The sequence below is a fragment of the Oryctolagus cuniculus genome, chromosome 7 (assembly GCF_964237555.1).
Source record: "Oryctolagus cuniculus chromosome 7, mOryCun1.1, whole genome shotgun sequence".
Lineage (NCBI taxonomy): Eukaryota > Metazoa > Chordata > Mammalia > Lagomorpha > Leporidae > Oryctolagus > Oryctolagus cuniculus.
The window spans coordinates 139,309,174-139,335,697 of record NC_091438.1 but is presented as its reverse complement, the minus strand read 5'-3'; the positions used below and the strand labels follow the sequence as shown (position 1 = coordinate 139,335,697).

General features: G+C 58.6%; 1 protein-coding gene across 8 annotated transcripts in view; it reads left to right on the top strand.

Annotated features, from left to right (window-relative positions):
• Positions 1-25,123, top strand: part of ZNF362 (zinc finger protein 362) — a 36,051-nt gene extending 10,928 nt beyond the window's left edge. For 3 of the 8 annotated variants that reach the window (XM_051832060.2, XM_051832061.2, XM_051832062.2), the window contains 8 exons: positions 3,237-3,355; positions 7,880-7,943; positions 8,099-8,345; positions 11,262-11,601; positions 12,136-12,360; positions 19,933-20,011; positions 20,130-20,288; positions 23,420-25,123. In XM_051832060.2, the coding sequence (XP_051688020.1) occupies positions 3,318-3,355; positions 7,880-7,943; positions 8,099-8,345; positions 11,262-11,601; positions 12,136-12,360; positions 19,933-20,011; positions 20,130-20,288; positions 23,420-23,536 (1,269 nt within the window). In that variant the 5' untranslated portion in view covers positions 3,237-3,317 and the 3' untranslated portion in view covers positions 23,537-25,123. Of the gene's footprint in view, positions 1-6; positions 3,356-3,866; positions 3,953-4,156; positions 7,347-7,879; positions 7,944-8,098; positions 8,346-11,261; positions 11,602-12,135; positions 12,361-19,932; positions 20,012-20,129; positions 20,289-23,419 lie in introns of those variants that run through there. The other 5 variants (XM_051832063.2, XM_070078798.1, XM_070078796.1 and 2 more) reach the window with 5 other exon arrangements.
• The last annotated feature ends 1,401 nt before the right edge of the window (positions 25,124-26,524 follow it).

The window sequence follows — 26,524 nt, the reverse complement described above, 5'->3', positions numbered from 1 at the left end:
GCACTAGCAAGGAGCTTGAGTGGAAGTGGAGCAGATGGGTGTTGAACCGGTGCCCATATGCGTGCTGATGTCACAGGCAGAGATTTAACCTGCTAGGCCACCACACCGAACCCTCACCCGGATTTTTTATTTTCGTGTTATTTGAAGGGCAGCGAGATGGCCCGTCCCCTGGCTCGGTCTTGTGGGGGTGCTTTTGATCTACCCTGGGGACCCAGCCTCAGGGAAGAGGGCCGGGTCCAGAGCTGGGGGTGTGGATTCAGGTCCTGCGCTTCCTGCAAGACCTGGGTCACGAGACCTCATCTCTCTGGGCCTCAGTTCCTGAGGGGTGGCGCGTTGTCACCTGAGTCCGGCCAATGCCAGGAGCAGGGGCTCTGATGCCTGGATGCCCATACACTGTGTTACTGGGTAGCGAGCTTGCCAGAGCCATCTCCCCCCGTGTTTCAAGTTTTTGTCTTTTCTAGGTTTTGGCTATCATAAAACACCACTGAAGGAAACAGCTTTGAGCGTATAACTTTGTCTGCAGGTCATTTTTTTAAGGATTTGTTTTTATTCATTTGAAAGGCAGAGTTACAGAAAGAGAGGGAGAGACAGAGAGAGAGAGAGAGAGAGATCTTCCATCTGCTGGTTCTCTCCCCCAAATGGCCTCAATGGTCAGGGCTGGGCCAGCCAAAGCAGGAGCCAGGAACTTTATCCAGGCCTCCCACACAGGTGCAGGGGCCCAAGCATTTGGGCCGTCCTCTGCTGCTTTCCCAGGCTATTAACAGGGAGCTGGATCGGAAGTAGAGCAGCCTGGACTTGAACCCGTGCCCGTGTGGATGGCAGCATTGTAGGTGATGGCCTAACCCGCTACGCCACAGTGCCAGCCCTGCAGGTCATTTTTTTCGGGATGGGTGACCAAGAACAGGATCACTGGGCCAGGGAATCTGAACCTTTTTAGAGCTCTTGACACCTTGTTGCCAGGTTGTTTTCGGAAGTGACTGCGCCAGCTCAGCCGCGGGGGCCAGGTCCCCCTGCCCGCCCCAGTGCTGGCTGTCGGCACTTTCTGCTTTCTCTGCTCTTCTGACAGGTGAGCCTCACCTGCTGCTCCCTGCCAGGCAGGCGGGACCCCTTGCTGGCGTGTCAGCTGCTGGCATCCCTTCTGGGGTCACCCCTTCTCAGAGCAGTTAGGGAAGCAGGGCGGAGATCCGGGAACCCGGGGGCTGGCTCAGGAGTGGACGGAGGCCTTTTTCTGTCCAGGGACCCTGTCAGTGACTTCCCTCCACCTAAGCACTCATTCATTCATTCATTCATTCGTTCAAGCGTCTAGCAGAGGCTGTGCAGAGATTCAGAAGTGACCGACCCAGCCATGATGCCTCCCTGACTGTGTGTCCAGCCGCAGAGATGGATGAGAACAGAGACACCATGGTGCCTGGGTCCCAGTCCCAGCTCCTCGCACAGTGCCAGCTTCCTGGGGCAGCAGCTGATGGCTCCAGTGCCGGCTGCCGCAGGCATCCGGGGAGTGACCCAGTGGATGGGAGCCCCTCCCTCCCTCCCTCCCTCCCTCCCTCCTTCCTCCTTTCACATATAATAAATAAATAAAATGTAGAAAGGATGACAATGGAGTAACAGGGCCCTGATGATGAAAATGCAGGGTATAGAAGGGCAGAGAGGAGAGGCAGCCCGCATAGCCCCGGGTGGAGCTGGAGCAGTCCCCGAAGGCTTCCAGGAGGCAGTGAGGAAGGAGGGCAGAGGCACCAGGGAGAGGATGCAGCCTGGCTGGGTGTGAGGTGCGAGAAGGGGAGTGGAGCCTCAGGGTACAGGGAGCCATGGGTCTGACTCAGCCGGCCATGGTATGGTGGAGCAGGCAGAGAGGCAGGGAGGGCAGCCCTGGGGGGCGGGGCTGCAGCAGGAGGCTGTGGTGGGTGATGGTAGCCAGGGTGCAGGTGGGGCAGCCAGGGAGGGGGCTCTTGGCCAGAGCTGGAGACCGGGGCAGGAGAGGTGGCAGGGTACCCACTCGTGCCATGCAATCCCATGGAATTTCGAGGGCTAATTGCATGCCACCTCTTCCAGGCAGCCTTCCTGACAGCTCACTTGTGCCTTGAGGACAGGCGCTCTGCAGGGCCTGGCGTGGGTGCCCACCGCCAGCTGACCCTGCCCTTCCCCTTCCATCTGTGCCCCCACCTTGGGCTTCCAGCCACTTTCTTTGATTTTTCTTTTAGGAATAAATTTATTGTTTTCATTATAAAAGCAACCGAATGACATTACTGAGTTTGGAAATCGGAGAAACAAAGACAAGAAACAGAAGGGCCCGCGCCTCCCTCCGGGCGTGGCTGCATGCGGCTTTCCTTTGCTGACGCACGTTTTTATTTTTGCCTCCTGGTAATCATAGTGTCCGGGAAATTTTGGGTCCTGCTCTTTCCCACTCGCGTGGTCGGGAGCTGGTTCCCATGTGGCCAAGGGGGTCTGGGCAAGTCTGCGGGATAGGCTGGGGGTGCGGGGGCAGGACTGTGTGTCACAGGGGCAGAGCACAGCACAGGCCATCCTGGGCTGCCGGTCCTCTTTGTGTCCATCTGTCCAGGGCTGAAAGTCCCCCAGGTGGCAGGGCCTGGCATCTGGTGTGCCCCTCCCTTGGTTCCACCTCCCCCAGGGCCACTTTAGCAGAACTTCCTGGGCTGGCCTCAGAGGCTGCCCTCTCAGGAACAGGTGATGGACAGATTTGGTTTCAAACCCAGACTCAACTCTGTGAACTCAGGCAAGTTGCTTAACCATTCTGGACCTCAGTTTCTCCATCTGTACAATGGGTCTATAGTAACAGTAAATTAATGGCTGTGAACTATCCCAACAGAGTTTCTGGCCAGTTATGGGTGACCACCTTGGGCCAGAGGCTGGCACAGGTGACAAGTGAAGCCCACCGCTGGGCAAGTGGGACCCTGCCCGTGAAGAGCCGGCAGGCTAAGGGAGAGACGCCCAGGGAGACGTGCTCCCAGCCTGGAGTGTGGTTGGCTTTGTGTGTGGTGCTGGATCAGATCTGAGGGGGCGGGGTGGGGCGGGTGTTCTAGCTTTCTAACTCTGTTATGTCCTGGCTGTGTGGCTCTCACTTGTGGGTCAACCTCTCTGAGCCCCCGTGTCTGCTGTGAAACGCACACCTCGAGTCCCTGGGCAGATCCGGGACCTGGCTGCTGACACACTCAGCACATAGGTATCGGAGTCGATGGTAGCTGCCACTTATTGTTGTTATTGTTATTCCCATGTACAAGGTGCTGTTGGGAACACACAGGAAGTGACTGGCTGGGGGTCGGGGAAGGCTCCGTAGAAGAGGGAACACTGGGTCTTGAAGGATGAGTAGAAGTTCACCAAGTGGGAAAGCACACTCTAGGTAAGGAGCCTGCGATCCCAGCTTGCACCTGTCATCGAGGGGTTCGTGCTTTGGGGACGGCCCGGAGTGCCCTCGCTGCCGCCCTGGGGTCCGCAGCCTCCTGCCCCCGGCGGCTGCCGCGTCTCCCGTCCGTGTCTCTGTCTGGTGCTGTCTGTCTGCATGTTCCTGTGGTAGTGTTTGTCTGCATCTGAACCAGCGCATACGGGCCACACTGCGGGGGCTGAGGTGGGGGTGGGGCTGCCTTGGCCTCTAGCCCTAACCTCTGGGCATGGCCCCCCTGGGGCCCGGGGACAGCCCCTGCCTCTCACCTGCAGCCCTCAGGGGCCTCCTCGCCGGCCTCTCCAGTCCCTTCTGCGCCCAGCACTCGGGGTCCTGCCTAAGAAGCAGGGTCAGCCCCCCGGCTCCAGCCTCGCCTCCCAGCTCCCGGGGAAGCCTGGCAGGCTCGCAGCTCACCCTGCGTGCGCCTCTCCCCCGGGGCCTTCGTGTAAGCTCTTGCTCCCCCTCTCCTCAGGCTTGCCCCCCCATTCCTCCTTTGCTGACTCCCACTCATCCTTTAAGACCCAAGGCAGGCCTCACCTCCCCTGGGAAGTCCTCCTGGTGAGTCAGGGCCCTGGGCTGCTTCTCCAAGGGGCAGGGGGATGTGACTTGCCTGAGACCACATGGCAGGTGAGCCGGGGCCCAGTCTGAACTCGGGCTGCACACACAGCGGGCTGTTCCCTGGGCCCAGGGCTGGTGCAGGGAGTGGAGTGGGGTGGCTGGGTCTGGGGGTGATCCTGGAACCGCGGGCTTAGTCGGGGGGTGTGGGCTGAGGCGGGAGGCGTGGTGTTGTGGGTCAGTTCGTCTGGGCAGTGGGGAAGTCCCACTCGGAGCTGGCAGTGGCCAGGGGAGGTGCAGCCATGAGACACGGAGGCAGGTGTCAGGAATGCAGCTGGAGAGCGAGCTGGGGGCTCCTGGGAGGCCCCCGGCTGGTTAAGGTGCTGGGGGGTGACACTAGGGACTCCTGCCCCGCCCCCCGTGTGGGTAGGCGGTGGGAAGCTGGGAAGGAGACTGAGAAGGTGTGGGACCTGCAGTCTCTGCGTGGGGGGTCTTCCCCCAGGGCCTGGGTGAGGGGGCATGGAGGACGGGAGTGGCGGGTGGTCCATGGGCTGTGCGGAGGGCGTGGCGGTCACTGGGGGGCGGCGGAGGTCTCAGGCCGGCCCTCCCTTCTGCGGAAGCTGGGCCTCCTCCTCTGCTTTACCAGGGCTCCAGGGTGCAGGCTGCTTTCCGCCGGCCACCAGGCGCCGGTTTGGCCCAGAGTGTGTGTGGGGGGGGCAGCAGGACAGAGGAGCAGCTGCCAGCAGGGGCTGCCCTCACCCGCCACCTAGCTCAATTCGCTTTTAGAACAAGCAGAACAAGTGACCGCTGTTCCCCTCGAGCCCGGCAGGGGTCAGCCTGGGTTGCGGGGTCACGGCAGAGCCTTGGCTGATGTCTGGCACACAGTGTGCCTGTGCTGTGTGTCTTCCCTGCCTCTCTGAGCCCAGGGAATCAATCCCCACCAGCCTGGCTCCTCCATCTCCCCTCCCCTGGCTTCTCTGGGGCCTCTTGGTCCCCGCTGCTTCACTGCTCCCCGGTGCCTCCTCCCTGCTCAGCTCTGCCTTCAAGGCCCTGCCGGGTGGCCTCTTTGTCCGTCCCCACCTGCCCGCTCTCCACCCCTCCCTGCTGTCTGAGGGTAGCCGCTCCCCCTGCCCGTGCCCAAGCTGCCCCTGTGCCTGGCGTGCCCATCTGCCTTGTCCATCCATCCTCAATCTACATCTGACCACGCCCCTCTGCCGCTTCCCACCCTCGCTAGGAAACAGGTCTAAGTAGCATGGCCTGGCCCTGGCCCCCTTCCTCCCCACCTCTGCCCGAGACCCACCCAGGGTTGCAGGCTAGGGGCTCCCCGAGACTGGTGGTGAGCACCTTGCCCTGTTGTCAGCTGCTCAGTGAGAACCCAGCAAATGGCCAGCCCCCACCCCGGCTTCCCTGCTACTGGTGCACAGTCGAACACAGGAGCCAGGGTCATCGGTGACATCATCAAGTTACTCAGCAGCAGCCAGACAAGGACGCAGAGAAACAGAGGCTGTGGTCCACGGCAGACCCCTCCCCTCTGCGGGCCTGGTCCCCCTGCCTGACCAGGGGCCTGATAAGTGACAGAGAGGGTGCTCCTAGTGTGGCCACCCTGGGAAAGTCACCCCCTCCCCCACCAGCTCCCTGACCAGGGTGGAGGTTCTGAGAAGTGTGAACTTGGCAATGAACTGTAGGGGGGAGGAAGAGGAGAGGATGGCTCCCCCAGAATTGTCTGAGAAGTAGCCCAGCACAGCGGGTGGAATCCTGGGCTAGGAATGAAGTGGGGCAGCCTGTTTCACCCCACTCTGCAGATGAGGAAAACTGAGGCTTAGAGAGCCGACACGGGACCTCAGAGCACAGTGCTGCCCCCTGTCTCCTGCTGTGTGACCTGGAGCAAGGTGCCCCTGTCCTGGAGCCTGGGTCTGTCCCTCTGGACAGTGGGGTTGAGCATTCTTCCTTGCTTACCGGCTCCGATGACAATGCCGGGGGGCACAGAAGTGCTCCGTAAACCAAGCTGAACCAGAGAACTGTGATGACCTGTCCTTAAATTATCGCTGTATCCTCCATTCCGTCATACAACTCACCGCACTCCTAGCCTCTGGCCTGGGTGCTGGGGAGGCCCAGGTGAACAAGACAGCTGCAGCCAACTCCCAGGCTCCCTCAGGGAAGCTCCCCAGCTCCCTGTCCCCCCAAGCCTTGGAGGGGCCCCCCTACCTGGCCTTAGAGCTCTGTTCCGCCCCCTACTCCCCACCCCACTGTGGACAGTGGCAGGGCTGAGGCAGCTACCGAGCCTGCTGGCCGAGCAGGTGCACCCCTGGGCTTGCAGCCAGGCCACCCTGGGCAGGGCTTATTCCTAAGCCTGCAGTCAGGATGCTTTGTCCTTCCCTGAACAGCTAAGGGACTGATGAGCTGGAATCTGGTCGATTCTACTGGGAACCTCAGCTCCCTGCTTCTTTGCTGTGTGATCTTGAGCAAGTCACTTCACCTCTCTGAACTTCCATTTCCTGTGTTGTAAATGGGGCTGAGAGCACCTGTCTTTCAGTGTCCGTGTGCCTGGCACAAGGCAGGTGTTCGCTCATGCGCAGCCTCCTCCAGCCCCAGGGATCGGGAGCAGTCAGGGAGAGCTCCAGGCAGGAAGTGCTTCCTGTGCGGGGCTGCGTGCGGTTTGGGCGGGCAGAGAGAAGGCCATCTTGTGCCTGCCACAGCCTACTGGAGGAGGGTGTTTGAGCCCCAGCCTGGTCAGGCTCAGAACACTGGCTCCCAGGCTGGGGGTGAGAGGTGAGGACTTTTGCATATAGATACTGAGCTGTTGGCCTGTGGATATTTGCTCTCCCAAGGACTAGGGTTTGCAAAGCAAATTCCCCAGGGCTCAAGCAAGTCTGATTGGTAGGCTGGCTCCCCGGCAGTGGTCTTGGGCAGGTCTCTTCCTTCCTCTCTCTGCAGAGCCTCAGTGCCTTCGCCTCCACAGGGGGCTGGCAGTACCTCTTGCGCTTGCTTTTCGAGGAACAATCAGAGGAGAGAATTGGCATGGGAGTTTCTTAGAGCTAGAGATGAGATTGTATCCCTAGTGAGGGCTTTCTCCCGCAGTTGCAGCAGGCTTCCCACCTCCGGGGCCAGGAAAAGAGGCTGAAGGCACTTGGTTCTGGTTTTGCCTCTCAAACAGCTTCATTCAAGCCGCAGTCCCAGTTAGGCCGGTCGGTCTTATGAGAGCCTTGGTAGGAGCAGGAGTGACTGGGACCCACCCCTGTGCAGCAGGGGCCCTGTAAGGTTCCTGCTTGACCTACTCTGCGTCACGGGAAGACTCGGGTCCTCTGGAAGACAAGCTAGCCCCCCCCCCCCTTCACCCTGCCCTGGTTGAATAAAAAAGGCCTTCTAACCGCACAGGCCTGCCACAGACTCGCCACAGGTGAGGGCGGCCACACACATGTCCACTGTGGCACACTCGTAGGCAGGAGCCCCAGACCCCCCTAGCCTCAGCCCCAGAGCCCTCCACAGTGCACATCCCCAGGGATCAAGCGCCACCCGGGGCTGTGCCTGTTTCCTGTGGCCAGCTTTCCAGCAGTGTGGTTTGGGTCATGGAGCAAGAAGCCCCGGGTCTTGCCCAACTGCCCCGTGTCCTGAGGAGCACATGTGCCCAAGTGGGTGGGGAGGGTGGGGGGCAGGTGCTCTGGGGCCATTTACCGCCCCACCCCCGTCTGCGGATGGGTCTGTGGGGTTGGCTCTGCAGCCTGGGGGCCCTGCAGCAGGGTGCAGGGAGGGGGCTCTGGGTGGGTGCTGAGGTCTGCACGTGACCTGTGCCCCCTGAGGGAGAAGGCAGCCTGGAGGTGTGGTTCCCCAGGCTGCCCTGTTTGGGGGCTGAGGATCCCATGGGCACAGGGATGGTAGACACTAGCCCCGGCTTGGTGGGCGTAGCTGACGGTTGCTCTCTCCCCTCCGCAGGATGGCCGAGCCTCGATTTAACAACCCCTACTTCTGGCCCCCTCCTCCCACCATGCCCAGCCAGGTAAGCTCAAAGTCACCCCTGCGGCTGTGCCCTGGATTTTGGCTGTGGCCTGTGGGGCGGGTCCAGGGGGCTGGTGGGGTCTGGCGGCAGGGGGCTGGGAGAGGGGCAGGGCGTGCCCCTAGCCCCCCTCAGCCCCTCTCGGCTCCCACCCACAGCTGGACAACCTGGTCCTGATTAACAAGATCAAGGAGCAGCTGATGGCCGAGAAGATCCGGCCGCCTCACCTGCCACCCACATCAGCCTCGTCACAGCAGCCACTGCTCGTGCCGCCGGCGCCCGCCGAGAGCAGCCAGGCCGTGATGTCACTGCCCAAGTTGCAGCAGGTGCCAGGGCTGCACCCGCAGGCCGTGCCACAGCCTGACGTGGCGTTGCACGCGCGGCCAGCCACCAGCACGGTCACAGGTGCAGTGGGTGGACCTGGGTGGAGCGCAACGGGTGAACAGAGGGTGGGACAGACAGCGCTGGGGAGGGGGGTGGTGGTGGAGGTAGAACCTTGGAGAGGCCAGGTTGATGGGCCAGCCACAGCCCCCATACTGACCCCCACCCTGTCCTGGGAGGACTGCCTTCCCCCAGTGGCCCAGCTGGGGCCAGAGGCTCACTGGGAAAGCCAAGGCAACAGAGAAGACCCTGGCCGGTGTAGTAAGTGAGGGGAGACTTTGCTGGAGGAACTGAAATGCAGGGAGGGGTTATCCGCAACCCCCGACAACGCAGCCGAAGAGAAGATGTGGCTTTGAAGGGGATGCGGGCGGAGAGAGCTTGGGCGCAGGAGCCTCTGTGCCTGGGGAAGACAATGTGATGCTGCCGCTAAAGTCCTCCCCACCTGTTGAGCACCCATGTGTTTGCCAGTATTCAGTTTTCTGCCCTCTGCTGCCCTGTGAGTTGGGTGCTGTTAGTATTGCGGTACACAATGGATTATTAAAGGAGTTATTTATTTGAAAGAGCAATAGAGAGAGGGAGGGAGAAAGAGAGAAAGAGAGAAAGAGAAATCTTCCATCTGCTGGTTCACTCCTCCAGTGCCTGCAAAAGCCAGGTCTGGGCCACGCTGATGCCAGAAGCCAGGAACTCCATCCGGCCTTTTCAGTGGACTTTATCCACTGAAGGGGACATCGTGGGTCAGTGTCGAGGGCTTGGAGCCCCCAGTGGCCTCTGGAAAGCCTGGTGGGAAGCCTTCTGCAGAGGGTCACTGCAGCAGGACCTGTGTTCCTGGCCTGGCTTGTCTCTGCCACCAGCCAGGCCCTCTCCCTCTCCCTCGCCCCCGCCCTTGCCGTCACCCTCGCCCTCCCCTCCCCCTTTTCCTCTCCCCTCCCCCTACTCCTTTCCTTCTCTCTTCCCCTCTCCCTCCCCTCCCCCTCCCTCTCTCTCTCCCCCCTCCTCCTTTCCTTGGAGATACCCAAGAATTCTAGGGGTCTGGTGATCCTCATATGGGCCCCAGCCGCACTGTACACATCTCCTGTTATTATGATTTCATTAAACTTGTTTTTTTCATTATGAAAGTAATATTAAAAAAATAATATAAGCATATTAAGGGAAATTTGGAAAAAAAGAGAAACTAAAGAAAAAAATAACCACTCATAATCTCCAGCTCCTAAACCCAGAAGCTTAGAGAGCCGTTTGGTCCATTTCCTTCCTTTTTCATATCCGGGCTTGTTTTTTTTTTTATTTTCATCTGCGCGTGTGTTTTGCTGAGCTGGTCTTACGGCCACTTTATCATAAACACATTTATCGCACTTTCTGTTATGAAGGTAATGCATAGTTACTATGGAAAGCGTAGATCGCAGACAAGTTTTCATATGTTATCTCTAAAATTTATTTTATTTTATTCTTTAATCACAGATGTAAGAGATGGATGAATTCACCAGGTAAAAGATTCAAATAATATAGAAGCAGATAGACAGAGTCTGACAGTCTCCTGTTTCCCCGAAATTCTTCTCCCGTGCTGGAGAGATCCCCAGTTAGCTGCTGGCTGTGTCGATTCCCCTACACACGTGCGCACACGCGCACACACGCGCGCACACACTCACACATGTGTCGTCCACACAGACGGATGTGGTTTTACTGTGTGTTTTTTTTTAAATAGACGGATGCAAATCTGAGCTTCCCTTTGCCACGGGCGGCCCGTGTTGGCGGTCGGTCTGTGTCCCTGCTCTGTAGCTGTGCGGTTTCCGGGGCCGAGCAGTCCTCTGTGTGCACTTCCTCGGGCCGGGCTGGGGACAAGCAGGCTGTGTCTCGTCTGGGCTGCTCACAGTTGCACAGGACAGGCCCCGTGCACACAGATCTTTGGGCTCCTATGCAAATATGCCTTTAAGGTAGATTTCTAGAAATAGAATTGCTTGCTCAAAAGTTGTGTCTTCCGCTGCCTGCCGAGGGCCACACCCCATGCCTGTGCCCCACCCCGTGTGAAAGCGAGCAGAACTCGCCACCCGGGAGTCCCTTTCCCACACACAAATTATTGATTTTTCAGAAAAGGAATTCAAATCTCATGATAGATCTAGTTTTTGACCTTTTGTCTACTTAACAATATGACTATTTCTAGGCCCCTCAGTTTTAATAGAATAATTACAGAAGTTTAAAAAAACAGTTCACTGTTAAAAGAATCAGAGGATGCAGTTAAGTCCTTTTTTTAAAAAAGATTTATTTATTTTTTGAGAGGTAGAGTTACAGCCAGAGAGAAGAAGAGAGGGAAAAGGAGGGAGGGAGGGAGGGAAAGAGAGAGAGAGAGAGAGAGAGAGAGAGAGAAAGTCTTTCATCCGCTGGTTCACTCCCCAAATGGCCATAACGGCTGGGGCTGGGAGAGAAGCCAGGAACCAGGAGCTTCTTCTGGGTCTCTCATGTGAGTGCAGGGGCCCAAGCACTTGGGCCTTCATCTTCTACTGCTTTCCCAGGGGATCAGTAGGGAGCCGGAACGGAAGTGGAGCAGCTGGGACTTGAACAGGTGCCCATATGAAATGCTGGCACTACAGGCCCCAAGTTAATAGTTTTTTTAAATTACTGCTAATTCTACCATCCGTGTCTCGTTTGGGTACAGCTTCGCCTGCTGATCTTTCTGTCCCTGCACATGCAGAGTTTAAAACATAGTGTCCTTTTGGGGGGCAGTTGGTCAGAGGACTCGGGTGACTGCTGGCTGCGCCCTGCACCCAGGTGCCTGTCTCAGTGCGTCCTGGCAGTGAACCTGCTGCACCTAGTCTTCTGGGATTTCCAGGGCAGCCTGGTCTTCAGGCATCCACAGCATTGTGGGAAGGGGAGGCTCAGCCAGGTGGGGGACCCCGGGGTCCCGGAGGCCCTGCAGCCCCGGGCCCAGCCCTCGTGTCTTCTTTGCAGGTCTAGGGCTGTCCTCCCGGACTCCGGCTGTGAGCACGTCCGAGTCGAGCACGGGCACGGGCACGGGCACCGGCACGGGCACCAGCACCCCGTCCACGCCCACCACCACCAGCCAGAGCCGCCTCATCGCCTCGTCCCCCACCCTCATCTCAGGGATCACCAGCCCCCCCCTCCTGGACTCCATCAAGACAATCCAGGGCCACGGCCTGCTCGGCCCCCCCAAGTCTGAGCGCGGCCGCAAAAAGATCAAGGCGGAGAACCCAGGTGGCCCGCCGGTCCTCGTCGTCCCCTACCCCATCCTGGCCTCGGGCGAGACTGCAAAGGAGGGCAAGACATACAGGTGGGGGTCTTGGTGGACCGAGCATCACACCCCGGGGGTTGGATAAGAGGGGACCCAGAGGGGCGAGGCTCCCGGCCAGCCCCGCCCACACCCAAGGCCCCGCCCCTCCTCTCCTTAAGCAGTGGCCTGCTCTAGGAGCTCTCCCAGAATGCCAGTGCCATGGCTGCCCCTCCAGCAAGTCCAGAGTTACTGTTGGAGGCCGGGGTGCCGCAGGTGCAGCCAGGTTTGAGAACCACTTGGAGCGCTGGGACCTCCAGGCTGTGGCCCTGGCCAGGCTCAGGCCTCCCGTCTTCCCCGTGAGGTGCAGCACCGTGAGGTGCACCCCCGGCTGCTACACAGGTCCCCCACCCCGAGATGTAAGCACATCCTACTCCAGGTCAGCAAATGCCCAGGTTGGCAGCCGCCCTCTGTCCCTGCCAGGTGGGTCTGTGTCCCCCGACCTCCTCACTGGCCAGATCTGCCCTGGGTAGATGTACGGGTCGGGAGCTGGGGGGCGGGGATCTCCCAGGTGTGAACCTGCCTCTTGCCCGACAGGTGTAAGGTTTGCCCGCTGACCTTTTTCACCAAGTCTGAGATGCAGATCCACTCCAAGTCGCACACAGAGGCCAAGCCCCACAAGTGCCCGCACTGCTCCAAGTCCTTTGCCAACGCCTCCTACCTGGCCCAGCACCTGCGCATCCACCTGGGCGTCAAGCCCTACCACTGCTCCTACTGTGATAAGTCCTTCCGACAGCTCTCCCACCTCCAGCAGCACACCAGGTAGGTGGCGTGCCCGGGGCTTCCAGCTCAGTGCCTGGGCCTGGTACGTGGAGCGGGTGCAAGGAGGGGCACCATTTACTTGGCATTCCAGGCCGTTGGCTGTGTGGCTCCTTGGACCTCTGACTGTTGTCCCCTCCCACCCAGTTCCTCACTTCCAGTTCTTGCACCTGCTGTGCCCTTCACCTGGGATACCCTCCCCCATTTCCCATCTCTTAGCCCAGCTTTCTCCAGGAAGTCCTCCCAAGGTGTCTCCAGCTGTGGGCGGGGCCTGGCCTCTCCCCTCGGGCGCTGTGCATCCCCATCACGGCACCGCTGCCCCGGTCACGTCCTTACCTGCCTGTCTGCCCCCCTTTCTCAGCACACTGGGGCTCTCGAAGGCAAGGGCTCGGTCTCCGTCATCTCTGCCTCCCCAGCGTGTGGCACGTGACAGGCGTGCTGAGTCCTTGTGCAGTAAACGCAGCCAGTTTCTGCAGAGTTCCCGTTTCATGTTGAACAAATAGTGGCAGAGCCCCTGCAGACCGGGCCGAGGGTCCAGCAAGGAAGGAAACAGACAACAACCCTGCCCTCTGGGGGCTTCCAGACAAGTGTGTGAAAGGCAGAGGCAAAAATGCACGTTTGCTTTCAGGAGAGAGGTACAGACATCAGAAAGCCTGGCCCCCAAAGGAAAACACGCTGGGTGTCCCAAGAGACCAGCCGAAGGTTCCCCAAGATCACCGTTCCTCCGTCCGGAGGGCGGGAGCCCCGGTTTGAGTAGCTCTGATGCCGGGGCCCAGGCAGTCATTGCCGTGGAGTTTGTCACATCCAGACATCCAGAAAGAGCTCACGGCTGTGTCTGTCAGAGGGATTAATAGAGAGGCCGGTGTTTGTGTTGCTGGCTGTGGGGGCTTAGTTATGTGTGTATCGCCATTGCTGTTTTTTTATTATTATTATTATTATTTTTGATAGGCAGAGTGGACAGTGAGAGAGACAGAGAGAGACAGAGAGAAAGGTCTTCCTTTTGCCGTTGGTTCACCCTCCAATGGCCGCCGCGGCCGACGCGCTGAGGCCGGTGCACCGCGCTGATCCGAAGGCAGGAGCCAGCTACTTCTCCTGGTCTCCCATGGGGTGCAGGGCCCAAGCACTTGGGCCATCCTCCACTGCACTCCCTGGCCACAGCAGAGAGCTGGCCTGGAAGAGGGACAACCAGGACAGAATCCGGTGCCCCGACCGGGACTAGAACCCGGTGTGCCAGCGCCGCAAGGCGGAGGATTAGCCTAGTGAGCCAGGGCGCCAGCCTCCATTGCTGTTGAACCTGTGCACCCGAGGGTGCAGGATGCCTCACCTGCTCTGCCTCTCTGACCTGGGGCTGCTGTGTCTTAGGCTCCTCAGGAGAAGCGAGCAGCTTTCCAAGGCTCCTAAGGCGCTGATCTCAAAATAAGTACATAGATGCATAATAAATAAATAATAAAATAAAGAAAAGAACCTGCGGCACTGATCTGACCACGGAAGTTTGTTGCAGCAATTTTCTGAGTTTGCCACTGCTTTTATCATTTATTTGAATGTGGCCAGTTTTGTTTGCGTAGGGGTGCGTAACAAGTTGTTGATTGATTTAAAAAATCATCCTAGTTGTATGGCCCTTAAAACAAGAGCATGTGATGCAAAGGCTTGAGAGCTTAACTTCTGGCAGGAGACTTTGTAAAACCTCGAGTCAGAATTTTAATCGTGTGTGTGTGTGTGTGTGTGTGTGTGTGTAGCAGAAAAACAATTCATGCTGCCTTATCAAGGACTGGAACCAAGACCCGTCCAGCCAGACTGCCAGACTGTGCCCACACAACCCAGCACAACCCTGCTTTTGGAGAATCCTCGCGTTTGTCAACATCTCTAGACTCAAAGGAATTGACAGTATTTTTTTTTTTCCCCGATCGTAAGGCCTGGGATTCCACACACCCTGGAACGGGTTCCAGCCAGTTTCCTGGAGGGGCAAGGAGGCCTCCTTCCCCCATTTGAAGCACTAGCTTTCTCTCGGGCTTGTCAAGCCTAATTCAATGAGATTTGTCTTCAAGTGTGGCATTTCTGGCACGGTGGTGGTTGCAGATTTGATTTACCCAATTAAATCCTGCTGGAAGGAGGACAGATTCTTACTGAGCCTATTGACAGAACTAATGATCGGAGAAAGAAAAGGCTCTCCGTGGAGGCGCTGCAGATTTTTTTTCTGGCAATTATTTCAAGCCATTTTATACACAAGGCTAATTGCTGATGTTGTTTTTCAATGGGATTCTTATTTTAAAATTTCCTTGATAACGTATTAGTTTATATGCTCAGTTTTTATAGTTCTGCCACCCTCGCCCCCAGCATTCTTGAGACTTAGTGAGAAGGAGGCTTAGGGAGTGTTCGATTACAGTTAGCTAACGAGATCCTGCAGAATTGAGGGTTAGAGCCAGATCCAAGGCAAGGGCAGGGTGTAGACCGTGGATGGTTACCCACAGTGAAGTCAGCTGGAGCCAGTCCTAGGTAACACTTCCTGTTCCCGGGGTCTGGGCTCAGGGCGTCCACTCTGCACAGCTGTCTACTTCCGGACGCGGACTCGCGGATCCCGGGATCCCGCCGTGGCCTCTGGCGCTGTCTGCTCCTGGATGTCAGCTGCAAGCCTGCGCCCGTTTGTCTGCTCCTGCAGGAGGAGCCCAGCGTCACTCCTTCTCTTGCTGTCTGTCCCTGAACACTCAGTTTCTGACTTGCAGCTCAGGGCAGATGCCTTTAGGCTTGATAAGGGGGAGCCTCAGACCTGTGCATCAGTCCAGAGGGTTTGCAGGCGTGGAGGCGGAGGGAGTCGTCCCGGAAGGGGCCATGCATGACCTGAAGTTGGGGTTAAGAACCTGGGATGGGGCCGGCGCTGCAGCGTTGTAGGTTAAACATCCACCTGCAGCATCGCATCCCATGTGGGCATCGATTCAGATTGGCCCTCTGCCTCTCTGTGACTCTGACTTTCAAATAAATAAATAAATCTTTTTTTTAAAGAACCTGGGATCAGCACCCTTTGGGGTCTTTTCATTTATGTCCCACAGCAGGAGTTACACAGATGGTTACTGGTCGGTGTCTAAAGACTAAATCTTTTCATTTGTATTTATTTATTATTTTTTTTAAAAGATCTTTTATTTATTTGGAAGTCAGAGCTAGAGAGAGAGAGAGAGAGAGAGAGAGAGAGGTCTTCCATCCACTGGTTCACTCCTCAGATGGCCACAATGGCCAGGGCTGAGCCAGGCTGAAGCCCGGAACCAGGAGCTTCTTCCGGGTCTCCCATGTGGGTACCGGGGCCCAAGCACTTGGGCCATCTTCTGCTGCTTTCCCAGGCCACAGCAGAGAGCTGGGTTGGAGGTGGAGCAGCCGGGACGCTCACTGGCACCCTTACGGGATGCTCTCGTGGCAGGCAGCTTCACCTCTGTGCCACAGCGCTGGCCCTGGGACAAAATCTTCTTAAAGAAGCATCAGCAAAGATGATTGTGTTGGTCTCTGTACATGAACATTTTTTAAAGGTTTATTTTTTTTTAGATTTATTTATTTGACAGTTACATACAGAAAGAAGGAGAGGCAGAGAGAGAGAGGTCTTCCATCCTCTGGTTCACTCCCTAGTTGGCTGTAATGGCTGGAGCTGCATTGATTCAAAGCCAGGAACCAAGAGCTTCTTCCAGGTCTCTCATGGGGGTGCAGGGGCCCAAGGACTTGGGCCATTTTCTACTGCTTTCCCAGGCCGTAGCAGAGAGTTGAATGGAAAGTGGAGCAGCCAGGACTCAAACCAGTGTCCATATGGGATGCTGGCACTGCAGGCACTGGCTTTACCCGATACACCACAGTGCCAGCCCCTGCCCATCTTAAAAAAGTATACAAAATGTGTATATTTATTGTGTATTACATATATATTCCCATATTTCCATATGTTTAAAATTAACCCAGGGAGCCTGCACCTGTCTTGTGTTGAGTTGCAACTTTTGTGGCTGCGCTGATATTTGGCTAATTAAAAAATACAGAGACTATGACGAAGCAGGCCCGAGTGCACCCCTCTGTAAAGCGAGGGATCCGATCTTTGGTATTGCCCAGTGGCCATCAGGAAACTCTGAGAACACTGCATGTAACAGACAACCTGCCAGTGTTATTATTCTGAGTGAGGGGCCGGGGTCTGAGGACGGGACTGCAGGACGGCACGGGTCGGCAGGATAGGCAAGGCGCAGAACGCTCGCTCGTCCAGAACCTCAGCCCAGGAGCAGGTTGAGATGAGTGCGAAGAACTCTGTTTTCCACACGTAGACTTGGCCTTAAAAATATCATTTAAGCATGTGACCCCCAAAACCAACAAGAAATGAACAGGCCCGGGCAGGAGAGGATTTTCTAGAATGTTCCTTGGCCCAGGCATTGTTCTCCGTTCTGAGGGCACACTTTTTTCGCTGTCTTTTTCTCCCCTTTGGCATGATTCGAGTTCCTAAGTGCAGGAAACCAAACCAACAAGTTAAGAGGATTCTGTCGACATTTGGAGGACAATTTGTAAGCCACCAAGATTAACGAGGTGCCCTAACAGGCAAGAGGTGGGTGTCCCAGCTGCCCCCAAAGCCCCCGAGTCATCGAACAAGCAACAACAAAAATGCAAAGAAGAAGCAGGGTCCCCACGCCTCGTCGTCTGCTCCTCCACAGAAGCCCTGTGTCGTTCCCCGTCCCTTATAGGGACCAGAGGACCGGCTCCTGGAGTCAGACCCGCCCTCCCAGTGTTCCTGCCACTAGGGAAGGGGCCGAAAGCAGCCCCACCCAGCAGAGAGGGAGCAGGGCCCTGCCCCGGGAGCCGAGAGCGCGTGTCGCTGTGACAGCACGGAGGGTCTCCAGGGGAGTGGTGTGACGGGCGGGGAGGAGGAAGGGAGAGCAGGTGACTCGCAGAGCATCGCCTCCGCCTCCGTGCGGACTTCAGAAGGACCAGCCCTCTGAGCGTTAAACTCCCCGTGTCCTGACAGCAGGCAGGCAGGACGCTCGTCCCACAGGAGAGACAGCAGCGGTGTCTCGTGCAGTGAGCAGACGTGCCTGGGTCATCGCGTGGCGGCAGATGTGACCAAGTGGCTTCGTGGCTTCGGGAGGGGGTTGGTAAACCACAGGAATGGGCCCCCAGTTCTGTCTGTCTGCAGACCCAGCACGAGACAGAGGGAGTCTGGGTTGGTTGGTTTGTTTGTTTATGCAGGGAGCAAAGTGTGTTTGGTTTTTGTTTTGCTTTCCCTGACCGTGATGTCCTGTAGCCGCCTAATGGTGATGATAGTGGGGAAGGTGTCATTTGGTGTCCTCGGCTCTGATGGTAATAACGTAGCAGCAGCTGAACAACGGTCCCCCGGCTAAGAGCTCCTGTGTGTCCGGCCTGCGGACGAGATAGCCGGAAAGTCCTGTACATCTTGAGTTTGGTTTTGTTTTTTTTTAATTTTTTTTATTTTTTATTTTTTTGACAGGCAGAGTGGACAGTGAGAGAGAGAGAGAGACAGAGAGAAAGGTCTTCCTTTTGCCGTTGGTTCACCCTCCAATGGCCGCCGCGGCCGGAGCACCGCACTGATCCGAAGGCAGGAGCCAGGTGCTTCTCCTGGTCTCCCATGGGGTGCAGGGCCCAAGCACTTGGGCCATCCTCCACTGCACTCCCGGGCCACAGCAGAGAGCTGGCCTGGAAGAGGGGCAACCGGGACAGAATCCGGCGCCCCGACCGGGACTAGAACCCGGTGTGCCAGCGCCGCAAGGCGGAGGATTAGCCTAGTGAGCCATGGCGCCGGCTTGAGTTTGTTTTTCTGCACTAGAGATAATGAATTTGAAAAATGTCATGGAGAGGGAGACATCCCAAGGGATGTTGCTTTCATTGTATCTGCCATTGTTTCAGTTGCAAAGTCCAAGATGGCTGAAGCCATTCAGTCTCATGTGAGTTTAATACCTGGGAAAGAAAAGTGAAAGCTGACGAGTCCTTAGTAATCTTATCTAAATATTGAGTACATTTCCTCTTCACTAATGCGCTAATGCCAGAATTTGTTTTACCACACTGAAAGTGGGCGTCGCAACAATAGCCTATGAACACCTGTCGCATAAGTCATTTCGTCCCTCAGCTGTCATCAGCTGGGTTGTTACACTCACTTTAGAGCTGAGGGAGCTGGGTTCGTTGGGGCAGAGTCACTCGCGCAGGATCACCCAGCTAGGAGGCGGCAGAAAGGGGATTGGAGTGAGTGCCCCAGGCATGCGCGTGCTGCCGGGGGAGGCAAGGGGCTGGGCTGCCAGGCTGCAGGAGGGGCTCACGGGGGCTGGGCTGCCAGGCGAGAGAGCAGCAGGAGCCCGCGGAGCCCCTGGGCTGGGCCTGGCCCACGGGAGTGCAGGAGCCATCCCTGGTGCCATCTTGAGCTCACTGCTGCCTGAGGAGGTGTGACCGTCAGGGGTGGGGATGCCAGGGAAGATGCCCTACAAGGAGAAGATTCTGACCTGAGCGTTGGGGGCTTGGACCTGACCTGAAAGTTGGGGCTGCAGGCAAGCGCACTATGTTCAGTGGGAACAGGCAGCCTGGTCCTCGGTGCATCCGGCTTCCCCACCAGCCCGGCGCCTGCGGTGATGAGAGGCAGGCCTGGCCCCCAGGACTCCCACGGGGAGCTGGGCTGGCTGGTGGGTGTGGAACGCCCGTGGGAGAGAGGGAGAGATGCAGAGATTGCGGAGGAGCCCTGAGTTGAGCGTGGAGGGGGCTGTGCCCCCGCCCCCACCCCCACCCCCACCCCCAGCCTGAGGGCAAAGGGCATTCCTGGGGAGAGGAACAGCAGGAGCGAAGGCTCGGAGGCCTGGAGGGGGACCCACCTGCATGGGTGTTGGGGGAGGGGAGCGTCCAAATTTGAGGCCGGAACGTGGTCCCTCGCCTCAGTTGCCGTGTTTCCGTGGCACCTGTTACCTTCTGGGGTGGTTCACCCGTGTGCTGCCTCTTGCTGCTTGTTCAGGCGGTCGTTTGTGTCTGTTTTGTTCACGGATGTCTGGCAAGCACCCAGCATGGTGCCGGGTGCACAGGAGTCTGATGTGATAAATGTTGAATGAATGAATGAAAGTAATAGTGGCCAGTGTTTATTGAGGGCCAACTGTGTGCCAGTGCCAGGCTAAGCCCCTGACGGGTGTTGTTCACAAAGCTCAGGAAGGAGGCGGGGAGAGAGCTGCATTTTTATACGCTTTTTACAGATGAGCAAACAGGTGCAGGGATTTGCCCAGGGAGTCAGTGGTGGAGCCTGGATGAGACCTCCAGAACGGGGGGGGGGGGGGGGGGGACAGCAGGCACCTGACACGGAAAGCGGACAGGAAGTGGGGAGGGAGGCAGAGGAGCGGGGAAGGTCTCCCGGAGCCAGGAGTCCGCGTGCTCCGTGTGTGCTCTGGAGAAGCCGGGCCGGGTCTCCGTGTGGGCACTGGCTTGGGGTTGGGCGGAGCGGGGACCTTGGGGGGCTGGGTCGGGAGACCTGGTCAGCGAGGTCCCCAGCTCCTGCCACGGCCACCGGGGAGAGTGGGCGGCGTGGGGCTCCCGAGGCCGTGGCGGCGGTGGGGGGGCCCTGCCTCACTGGACTGCCCGTTGCAGAATCCACACAGGCGACAGACCCTACAAGTGCCCACATCCTGGCTGCGAAAAAGCTTTCACTCAGCTCTCCAACCTCCAGGTGAGTGCTGCCTGCTCCCCCTCCCCGGGCCGGGAGCCTGTGCGGATCCAGGACCCCTGGGCTGGGGGACCCGGCTGCCTTGTGACCCCCACCCCCCACCCCACTGTGCTCCCTGCAGTCTCACCAGCGCCAGCACAACAAGGACAAGCCCTACAAGTGTCCCAACTGCTACCGGGCCTACTCAGACTCCGCCTCCCTGCAGATCCACCTCTCGGCCCACGCCATCAAGCACGCCAAGGCCTACTGCTGCAGCATGTGCGGGCGGGCCTACACCTCGGTGAGTCCTCGCTCACTGTCCCCACCCCCCAACACCCCAGGGTCACAGGGAAGGGCAGAGCCGGCTTTGTGCTTCCCGCCTTCGTCTGCAGCTGCCCGGGCAGGGCCCCCAGTCTGGTTCCCGGGGCCCTGGGACAGCCTGGCCGGGTGGAGGTGGGGTGAGGGGTGCAGGAGAGACAAGCGCCTTCCTGGTGGCAGGGAAAGCTGCAACCCCCACCGTGGCCACAAGGTGGCCCCGTGACACGGCCCAGAGCAGCCCTGGATGGGAATTCCACACCCAGTGGCTTGGTCGGATATTCTGCCTAACAGACCTCCTAGGCCCCACGTAGGGACCGCTGAGCCTCTGTTTCCTCGTCTGCGATGGAGGCGCCAGCAGAGCCGTCGGCTGCTCACTGCAGTCTGATGAACGTTTGCCGGTGCAGCGATGGAGGCTTGGGCCGGGCCCTTAGGAGTCAGGATGAACCAAACACGGTGCTGCCCCCGGGAACGGCTAGGAGCTTCTGCTAGAGACAGGCACGGGACAGGGCACCGCGTGTGCAAACGTGCAATGGCCGGCCATCCTCAGCCCTGCATGGCAACAGGTTCCCAGCCCTGATCCCAGACGTCAGGCAGGATACCTGGGGGCTTCCCTGCGCATGGTCAGTGGCATCCCTGGCCTCTCCCTGCCAATGCCATTAGCCACCTCTCTGTAAGCTGTGACAGCCTGGAGGGTGTCCTAGGTTGGGACGTCACCTGTGATTGACAGCAGTGCTCCAAAGGAGGCGCGTGCCCCGGGAGGGGCAGGACAGAGAGGCCATCCGGGGCAGGGACATTTCCACGGAGCCTGGAGGACGGGTAGGTGAGGAGGAGAGAGGCGCGAAGAGCAAGGCGCTGACTGTTTGGCCGAGCGTCGCCCATGGGGTTGTAAGCGCAGGCACGGTTGGTGTGGTGCAGGGACCAAAAACAGATTCAGCTCACGCAGGGCCCCTGTGTGGAAGTTTGCATTTTTTCCCAGGTGGAATGGGAGGCCAGCAGGAGACCAGCAGGGAAGATTTTTTAAAATTTTATTTATTTTTAATTTTTTTAAAAGGCAGAGTGAGACAGGCACATTTTTTCCTTCTGCTGGTTCACTCCCCAAATGTCCACAACGGTCATCACGCTGGGCCAGGCTGAAGCCAGCAGCCAGGAGCCTCACCAGGGCGCCCACATGGGTGGCAGGGGCCCAGGCACGTGAGCCGTCACCTGCCGCCTCGCAGGGTGTGCGTGGGCAGGAAGCTGGATCAGAAGTGGAGCCAGAACCAAAGCCTCGCACTGCCACGTGGGATGCAGGCGTCCCACCTGATGCGCCGAGTGCCCGCCCCGAGGACGGTGTTCTTGGGCGGTGCCTCTGGCTGGGGGCAGCCAGTGTGGCTGAAGGCGGGGTGCTCAGCGAGCTGTCCCGTGCCAGCCAGGGCTGCTGCTTGCCAAGTGCTGGGAATTCGACATCTCCCCTGTCCTGGAGTTCAAGGTCAGAGCAGAGTTGAGAAACTGAAGCCGCGACCCACAAGGACAAGGCCCAAGAGGCTGGCTGATCTCCCGTCAACCCTTGAATTCTTTTTTGGTTTTTGAGGTTTATTTACTTATTGGAAAGGCAGAGGAACAGGGAGGGAGGGAGGGAGAGAGGAGGGGAGGGCCCGGGAGATATCTTCCATCAAACAGCCAGGGCTGGGCTAGGCCGAATCCAGGAGCTTCTTCCAGATCTCCCACATGGGTGCAGGGGTCAGGCACTTGGGCCATCCTCTGCTGCTTTCCCAGGTGCATTAGCAGGGAGCTGGATTGGAGGTGGAGCAGCCGGGACTTGAACCAGTGCTCCTATGTGAGATGCTGGTGTCACAAGCAGTGACTTAACCTGCTGCTCTGCACTGCCGGCCCCAAGCCTCAAGTTCTTTTCTTTTCTTTCTTTTCTTGGTCCCCTGGTTCCCGGAACAGTCCTCTTCTCGCTTGGCTCCTGCTGGCCGCTTGCCCTGGTGTCACCAGCAGGGTGCCAGTGCCCGTGAGGGCTCCCTCTGTTGGACTCTGAGCCCGCCGCGGTGTGAGGCCCAGGGGTGGCGGGGGGGGGGGGGGGGGGACAGGCTGGTAGGGGGGCGTGGCTTGGCGTGAGGGCTGAGAGCCTGCAGTGAGCCCCGGGGTCATGTGTCTCAGAGCAGACTTGGGGGCTCGGCTTCCCCCTGAGAGGACCCAGTGAGCAGGTGCCGAGTTCCAGGTGCCTTGGGCCTTCTGGAATGAACCACTGGGCCTGCGGAAGGAGTGGGTGCCGCACCCCATCCTGCCTGCTGGGGCCTTTATCCACATCACATCAGCAACCCCTTGAGGATCTTCCCTCCCCCTCCCTGCTTACAGAGGGGGGAAACTGAGGCTTGGGAGGGTGAAATGCCTTGTCCACGGTCCAGCTGCTCTGAGAAATGGCAGAGCCCTGGGCAGACCCGGGCCTACTGGGAACAGCAGGTAGGTGCAGGGAATCCTGCAGGCCCCCTGCCCTGGGACAACAGGACAGGCAGTAAAGTAGGCGCTGCCGAGGGGTGAGCCTGGTGCCAGGGCACTGGCTTGCACTCCAGCAGGTGAGCCAGAACTCCCCTGCCCTGGCAACAGTGCAGTCCATGCCGTGGCTCTAAACCAGTGCTGAATGTCCTAAGGCTGTGGCCACCACCAACCAGCAGCTGGCCCATCTTCCAAGGAGCCCTCCAGTGGCCACTTGGGGAACTGCAGCCTCCTTGCCTCTTTTTTTTTTTTTTTTTAATAAATCAGGATTATCTTTTTTAAAAGATTTATTTATTTATTTGAAAGGCAAGGTTACAGAGAGAGAGAGAGGAGAGACAAAGAAAGAGGGGAAGATAGAGATCTTCCATCCACTGATTCACTCCCCAAGTGACTGCCACAGCCAGAGCTGTTCCAGGCTGAAGCCAGGCCAGGAGCTTCTTCTGGGTCTCCCATGCAGGTGCAAGGGCCCAAGGACTTGGTCATCTTCCACTGCTTTCCCAGGCGCATTAGCAGGGAGCTGGATCAGAAGTGGGGCAGCTGGGACTCGAACTGGTACCCATACGGGATGCCGGCGCCACAGTGCCCACCCCTCCTGGCCTTTCTTGCCAGTGCTTACAGTCTCCTCCCTGTCCACAGGAGACCTACCTGATGAAGCACATGTCCAAACACACGGTGGTGGAGCACCTGGTGAGCCATCACTCTCCCCAGAGGACCGAGTCCCCAGGCATCCCGGTGCGAATCTCCCTCATCTGAGCCCCGCCCGGCCCGCCGGCCTGCACCGACCCAGGCTGCACCAGGCCCCGACGCCCTCCAGGGGCCCTCCGGGAACCACCAGGCGCTCTCACGACCTTCCCGACCTTCCAGAAAGCGTGGTCCACAGAAGCCCTGCCCGGTCCAGCTCCGAGGACGGCCAGGCCAGCTGCGAGGTTCTGCAGTGTCCGGTGGCATCCAAAGACGATCTCAGAGCACTTTGAACCTCTGCTGGATTTTCTTTCTGTTTCCCGCCCTTTACTTGCTTCACTGATTTTTTTTTTAAGTTTGTTTTGGAAATAACAGAAAAAAAAGAAGATATTTATTGGTCAGGAAGTTGGTGCTGCTAAGACCGAGACATGAAAAGAACTGGACGGATGGATGCAGAGAAGCAGAGGGCAACGTGGGACCTCCTCTAACCGGGCCTTGAAGGAAGGATCAGGCCTGGGTCTGCAAAGGGGACCCCAGGTGGGAGCGGGCAAGAAGCCGCCGGAGCGAGCCCCTTGCCCCTGGCTGCCTGGCCCAGCCCTCCGAGGGCTGCAGCGGCGGCCGGGACTGGCCAGGCTTCAGCAGGCGGAGACGAGAGAGGGGCCGGGGAGATCCGCAGGACCAAAGGGTGCAGTGATGGGCTGTGGGGCCGGGGTGGGCTGGGTGAGACCCGGCCCCTCCCCTGTTGCCCTGAAGACCACCCCAGTCTACCTCGGTGCTGGCCGGGAAACCTATGGGCTACCTCTCCTGCCACCCCAGGCTGTGGGCCTGGGCAGGGAGCGCGCCTGGGACCAGGACCCCTGTAGGGTTTCCTCCAGATGGGGACAGTGCCCAGGGAGGGGGTTGGTTGCCTTCCCTGCTGTTGGGGTGGGGGGGCTCCCCAGCCCCCCACCCCGAGCCCAGGGGAAGAGGGTCCCAGGAGCAGGCCGTGCCCCCAGCCCCCACAGACACACCCCGATCTGAAAGCCATGCGTGTCCCTGTATATAGGAACCATGTACAGAGCCCGGAGAAGCCCCCCACGTTCCCCCGGGGAATAAAAGAAAGCTAGACAGAAACTCATCTATATATTCTGTATCTGGAGTTCCGTTTTGAATATTAACTGTGTTATTTTTATACACTTTTTAAGCCTTAACTCGCCATTGATTTCCCAGTTTGACGATTCCTGGGGTTTCTCCTCCCGCGGGGGTCTCTGCCTCCACCCCACCCCTTGTTTGACTTGCGTCGTCCGAATCTCAGTATTGTAGCTTCTCGTCCGCATGTTACTGCCCTGTAAATACGCTGTGATCCATGCTGTTAACACCCCTTTGCTTTTTAATATGGGACCTCCAGGCCACCGTACTTAGAGACTAGTTACCTTATTAAAAAAAAGAAACCGTCTGTTGGCTTCTCCGTCTGCATCTTGGTGGCAGGGAGGTGAGGGCAGGCGCCCCTCAGGCTGTTCAGGAAGGAAGTTCGCGTCTGGGGAAGGAAAGGGGTGGGGAGCAAGGAGGAAAATCAAGTGTGGGGGGAAAAGCACTAAAGGGGGCAAGAAGCGAAGGAATGACGAGCCCTCTGCTCTCTGTATTTCTCTGTTGTGAAGAATAAACTGTACCTGCACCCGGGCGGCAGCCGTGTGTGGCGTGCTCTGTGCGGGGGCGGGGCGGGGCGCCCCCCCACTCTGTGCCTTGCCCTGCCCACCTCAGTCCCCCGACTTGGGGAAGGGAGCGGCCCCTTACCCTCTGCCCGTGGGCACATGGCTCCTGCGCCGGGAGGCCGGCAGCAGGTGGAGGCGGCCGTGCGGTGCGTAGGTGGCAGGGGGCTCAGTTGACCAGGCTCGTCCCGTTCTAGAGCGTCCACAGTCAGTGTTGGGCCCATCCGCGGCTCTCGCTTGCCCCTGCTTCGGGGGCAGAGGCACCCCACGCCTCTCTGGGCTGAGGGCCTGATGTGCGGAAGTCACGTTAGGTGTCTGGAGACAGGCCAAGGAGTCGCCTTCACGTCTGGTTCCCCCCATGGAGGCCCGTGAGTCGCTTCTCCAGGAGAAGAGCGCGGGAATTACGGCCCCCCAAATCGATCAGGGCTGCCCCCGGGGACCTGGACGTGGCTTAGCCCCGCGTCACCAGGGAGCCCTCCTGGCCCTGTGGGTTGAAACTCCGCTGCAAGGGATGGAGGGTCCCGGGGGGATTTATGGGCTGGCGTAACGGGGCAGTGGTGGGGCAGCTGCCCACTTGGGGCTCTCAGCATCCGCTTCCTGCGGGGTGAGCAGCCCCAGACAGACTGCAGCATTGTCAGGTCATCTGGCTCTGACTGGGACATGGCGCGGGCTGTGGGACCCACGTTCTTCACCCAGAGCACGGGGTGAAGCCCTCATCTCCACTGTGTCTCCGGAAGGGGGACCCAGCATGTGTCAGCGTCAGGAGGCAGAATGGGTGTGGGACCCCAAGGACCGGCATGCTTGCCGGGGATCCCACAGGTTGTCCTGGCTCATGAAAACAGGTGCACACCCCTGCAGTGAGTGATGCCATTGAGATCGACCACAGTGGCGTTTCCACCATGGAGAGTGGCAGACATGGCGATTCCGGGCTGGCTTCCCCCTCCCCCACACCCCACCCCCGAGAGCCAGGTGCTGCGTGTTTACCCAGCACCTGTGCTGCGGATTCTACCCAGGCTCTCCACTCCTAGGAACAAGTTAGTCAGGAGCCAGCAGGCACCTGCAGTCCCTGCAGACTGGGGGCAGGGGTGGCCGTGCTGGGCACAAGTGGACACAGGAGACCCAGAGCCGGTGGTAGCTCGGGTTCCCGTCCGGCTTCATTCTTCGGCTGTGTTTTGTTTCCTGTTTGCTCTCACATTGGTGAGTGAAAGCTGCTGGTGGTGTGAAGTCCATTCTAGTCTGCGCCCGGTGTCCTCATGGGTCACGTGAGGCAAGTAACAGGATGAAAGGAGTTGGTACTGAGGCTCAGGGCTGTGCCTGGCACCTGCAGGGTAACAGTAAATGCAGGTGTTGTCCTTGGCATAGTAGCCCTGGT